The sequence below is a fragment of the Ranitomeya variabilis genome, chromosome 4, assembly GCF_051348905.1.
Source record: "Ranitomeya variabilis isolate aRanVar5 chromosome 4, aRanVar5.hap1, whole genome shotgun sequence".
NCBI lineage: Eukaryota > Metazoa > Chordata > Amphibia > Anura > Dendrobatidae > Ranitomeya > Ranitomeya variabilis.
The window spans coordinates 444120992-444125801 of record NC_135235.1 but is presented as its reverse complement, the minus strand read 5'-3'; the positions used below and the strand labels follow the sequence as shown (position 1 = coordinate 444125801).

At 43.6% G+C, this 4810-nt stretch overlaps 1 protein-coding gene across 1 annotated transcript; it reads right to left on the bottom strand.

Moving 5' to 3' along the window:
- Window positions 1–479: 479 nt before the first annotated feature.
- On the bottom strand, window positions 480–2672 carry LOC143768999 (protein kinase C delta type-like). The gene is made up of 3 exons (XM_077257611.1): window positions 1866–2672; window positions 1696–1739; window positions 480–1545 (listed from the first exon to the last, which is right to left on the bottom strand). The coding sequence occupies exons 1-2, from the start codon at window positions 2393–2395 to the stop codon at window positions 1715–1717; spliced, it is 555 nt and encodes a 184-aa protein (XP_077113726.1). The 5' UTR covers window positions 2396–2672; the 3' UTR covers window positions 480–1545; window positions 1696–1714.
- Window positions 2673–4810: the final 2138 nt, after the last annotated feature.

Sequence of the window (4810 nt, the reverse complement as noted above, 5' to 3'; positions counted from 1 at the left end):
ATTCATCTATCAGAGTAAATCTATCTATGGGCCGTGTTGGTCCAGAGGAAGGCGAAAACCTCCTGTGAGGAATCGGCCAATTATCCTCATATTAGGGGGAAAGTTCCTTCCTGACCCCAAATATGGCGATCAGAATGAATCCCAGGATCAAGCGCTCATAGCTAATGTGTATACGTAAGTTTAACGTAAAAAATATATATTATTTAAAATTATTATTATATTATTATTATATAAATGTTTATTATATAAAAATATAAAAGTAATTTCTATTTTTCGGCTAATTTACGTTTATAAATTGTTGTTGGTCCAAAGGAAGGCGAAAACCCCCTGTGAGGAATCGGCCAATTATCCTCATATCAGGGGGGAAAATTCCTTCCTGACCCCAAATTAAGTATGGCGGTCAGAATAAATCCCAGGATCAAGGGCTCATAATGAACCGATGAGATTAAAGTAAAAAAATGTGTTGTATTATTTTTTTCCTACTAATCTGGTAGCATGTTTGGACTAATTTATGCCTATATTTGGTTAGGAAACATTTTTTCAACTAATAATATTTTATTTTGTATCTTTTTTATGCTCTAAAAGTGTGCACTTACTTATTAACCTATGACACTAAATGTATGTATCGGCCATGTTGATCCAGAGGAAGGCGAAAACCCCCTGTGAGGAATCAGCCAATTATCCTCATATCAGGGGGAAAAATTCCTTCCTGACCCCAAATATGGCGATCAGAATGAATCCCAAGATCAAAGGCTGATACCTAACCTGTGTAATGTACCTAACCTGTGTAATATACCTGTCATGTAAAATAATATATATGTTTCTTTACTTGGACTAATTATTATTTATAGGAACTATTTTTTCTTTTAAAGTAAGAACATTTTATTTTATTATAACTTTTTTTGTGCTACTAGTGTGTGATTCTACTTATTAATCTATTATACTAAACCTATTTAAGGCCGTGTAGATCCAGAGGAAGGCGAAAACCCCCTATGAGGAATGGGCCAATTGTCCTCATATTAGGGGGAAAAATTCCTTCCTGACCCCAAATATGGCGATCAGATTAAATCTCAGGATCAGAAGCCGATCTATGTCCTACATCTATGTGCGGATATGTACTGTGTGCTATGTGTGTGCCTGTACTGATGATGTAGTGTGGGGACCTGCACTGACCATGTAGTGTGGGTGATGTGTGATGGGTGCTATACTTACCAGGCCTGTGCTAAGGTGAGTTCAGGGATAATGGCCGCTCCTTACACGCTGCTGCTCAGCGGCCCCAGGACTGAAAGGTGCGACTATTGTTCCTGAACTCACCAGATGGAAACTTAGCACAGGCCGCTCCTGGGGTAGAAGATCTTCGGGCTGGAGGGATGTTAGATGCCAGCCCAGGAGGTCAAGGGTCTGGGGCAGCAATGGCAGTGGTCCGGCATGAAGATGGTATAGAGAGAGATGATGTTGAAGGGCTGCCGAGGTGACGTACAGCAGCAGAGACGTGAGGCACGGGTCAGGAGGCATGAAGTTCTGGGCAGTTGGCACGGGCTCATCCTGCAAGACATAAGAGGAAGACAGGAAATCTATCTACCAGATCTTATGTTATATTAGGGGAATGGTCTTTATAATGAACCATTCTGCTATATAACATGAGATACAATGTACTGACATAATAGGTGTTCTGTGTGTACATCGGTCACTCACCAGATGGTCGTGAATTCTTTCACAGTCCAGATCTTTTCATCCACCTAAGAAAAATAGAAACATAAAGTCACTGTCAGAAAAAGTGAAAAAAGGTAAGATCGATGATGATGATTACCACAATGAGAGAACAGCACCTGATGAGTGTTATCCCCAGAGGAGGAGATACTTACCGGGTCCAGCTTGGTGACACGTACGTAAATCCGGCCACAGGGTGAAGGACTGTGTGCTCCGGCCACTGCAGATGGTGGTTCTCCAGAACTGGCCTGAATGGTGTAAATGGTGGCTCTACTCTCCTTTCCTCCAGATCCTCCCAGCCGATGGTGGTAAAGAATGGATGCTCTCTGATGTTCCCGCTCACACCCAGGCGTGTCTGAGGGTCTTTGCGCAGCAGCTTCTTGATGAGATGTTTCACGTCAGCATCAAGCCAAGTTGGAAATTTTGGCTTCTCGTAGATGATGGATTTGAAAGCCATTTGCTTGACGGGGCCGTTGTAAAATGGATATCGCCCTGCTGCCATCCTGGACACCACAATCCCCAGGCTCCACCAGTCCACTGCTGCGCCATACCGTTTTCTACGATGCACCTCAGGGGCCATGTAATGGAAAGTGCCCGTCACTCCAGAGATGTTTTTGGAGGAGGAGACGCCATCTTGGGCAAGCCCAAGGTCGATGATATGGATGTGGCCATCTGCATCCAACATGATGTTATCCGGCTTTATGTCACTGCAATGAAAGAAGAAAACAAAATAAGAAATCTGTCCAGTGATACAAGAGATGGAAAATGGGTCACTACAAAATACGGCAGAATAGGCGGCAGGACACCAGGGAAGTTGGGGGCCATATCTACAGCTTGTAAAGGGGACAGAGAGAAGGAGGAAAGTTCTGCTTACCGGTGGACGATGTTGTGTCCGTGGAGGAACTGGAGGCCACTTACCATCTCTGCTGTGTAGAATCTGATGGAGAGAACAGAGTGCAGAATCAATGTCATGAAATCCTTCTCCTGCTTCCACCTCCTGCTTCCAGCACCCTAAATATATGCCCTGCCAGTGCTCCCCTAGCTGCACCCCGACCTCAGGTTTTTTCCCTTTCTCTTAGTTCTCTTTTAGGTACATTCTCTGCTTTCTCACCTCATATTGCCGATGTTCAGGCAGCCGCACATCCTGTTCAAATCCTCCACGCTGCCACCGGACAGGTACTCCATGATGAAATATGCCCTGTGCTGAGACTGGTGTACGGCATAGAGGTGGCACAGGAATGGGCAGTGTCTGGCTGCCAGGAGTATCCGCCGCTCTCTCAAGATGGTGTCCTCGTTGTCCCTTTTGGTGATCATTTTGACGGCCACGTTGATGTTACTGCCGGGGACAGATGCCAGGACCACCTGAAAAACACAAATGGAGAATACTTAGAAGGTGTCTGCAGGGGTGGAAGGATCTGGATTTTATAGTCCACAAGGCACATGAGAAAACTGAGTGATCGCTCAGTCTGCTAGTGACCAGGACCATATAGAGGAGCAGATCTATCTATCTATCAGAACAATGAACTGCCTGCTCCATGGATGGGCTATGGAGAGGTCTTTATAAATATTCGTAATTTTAATATTTAGTTCATAAAACAATAATACACATGAAAATATTTAACTTTGTAATACATTTTATATCAGCCAAATCGGCTTCTTTCTCCGCCAGGACTGATTTTTTATTTTCAAAATTCTATGTACCTGGGTAAACTCTGTATTTAGTGAAGACAGATTGTTACATTACTGAGGGGAGATGACAGTTGGTGCTGATAATATTCTATGCAGAAGGGAGGGGGGAGGAGGAGTTTTGCATTTAGCCCCTCCTCTCCACTACATAGAATATTATCAGCACCAACTGTCATCTCCTCTCAGTAATGTAACAATATGTCTTCACTAAATACAGAGTTTACCCAGAAATTGAGAATATAGAATATGAAAAATCAGTCTTGGTGGAGAAAGAAGATTTATCTGATAAGAATTATTACAAAGCTGCTTATTTTCATGTTTGCTATTGATTTATGAAATAAAAATTAAAATGACGATGACTTTTTAAAGGGTTTTCCTCTGTAGAGGTTGGCATTAGTATGGTCCAAATATCATTGATTATCTAGATTTAATAAAAACACAGAGACAAATGTATGTACAATATGGCAGCCTGATAGGAGAAAAAAATAATGTCCCCTGCCCTCTACAGCTGTGACCCCTGAGATGAACCCTCCAGTATAGAAGAATACCAGGTTATAGCAGCACTAGCCCTAACTATGGTGATGTCTTATACCTCATCTCACAGAAGGACACTACAATGAGCAATAACAAAGCAAGAGATGGCTGATAACAGAGAACAATACATGGGGATATATGAAAAATCTCAGATTTCAAATATGTAGGCCTTACTTTGCCAAAGGCGTCTCTACCTAGGACCTGGTGGATGTTTAAGCGGCTGATGTTAAGCCTGGCATAGGGGCCGGATGATCCAGGGTCTCCGCTGCATCCAGGTGTTGGCTCCTCCAATCCGCTGTTGTCTCATCTCCTTTTCTTCTTTAATCCGGTCACGCTGTCCTCTTCCCTCTTCCTCTTCTCCTCGCGCATCTTCTCGCTCCTCTTCTCGTTCTCTTCTCCTCGTCCAGTAGTCGCCATTCTCCGTAATCTCTTCCCGCCTGTAGACCTCGGTCCAATCACTTCAGCCGACAGTTGAAAGTAAACGGCAGTTGGTCGTGTGCAGGTGACCAGAGGTCAGAGGTGACGGAACCCTCAGGTGGCTCCTGCCAGGCAGCGGTTCCTGGCCCTGCTCTGCCCTATACACTGTGATGTGGGCATCATGGGTGACCGTTTAGAGTCCAGAGGAACGGCAGAGAACTTCATGGCGACTTCCAGTGGTTTATTTATGAGATTATTAATCCCTCTATGTGTTTCATCATCGTTCCATTTTATAACTTACATTATTTTTGTATTGTAAAGTTAATATTTTTATTAGTTTTTCTATGTTTCTTATCACATATTTCCTCGATGTCCCATTTCCCTTTATCATTTCTCCCAAGAGTCTATTCCACCAAAGTGGTGCGCACCTATTACCCCCAGTGCCACCCAGCCGGCTCTACTG

What these genes read in the sequence shown, in the direction of transcription:
- LOC143768999 (XM_077257611.1), bottom strand. Translation starts at nt 2,395, where the DNA reads ATGTTGGATGCAGATGGCCACATCCATATCATCGACCTTGGGCTTGCC. An exon ending in GTGTCACCAAGCTGGACCCG is followed by an intron (nt 1,740 to 1,865) that starts GTAAGTATCTCC and finishes TATTTTTCTTAG; the next exon opens with GTGGATGAAAAGATCTGGAC.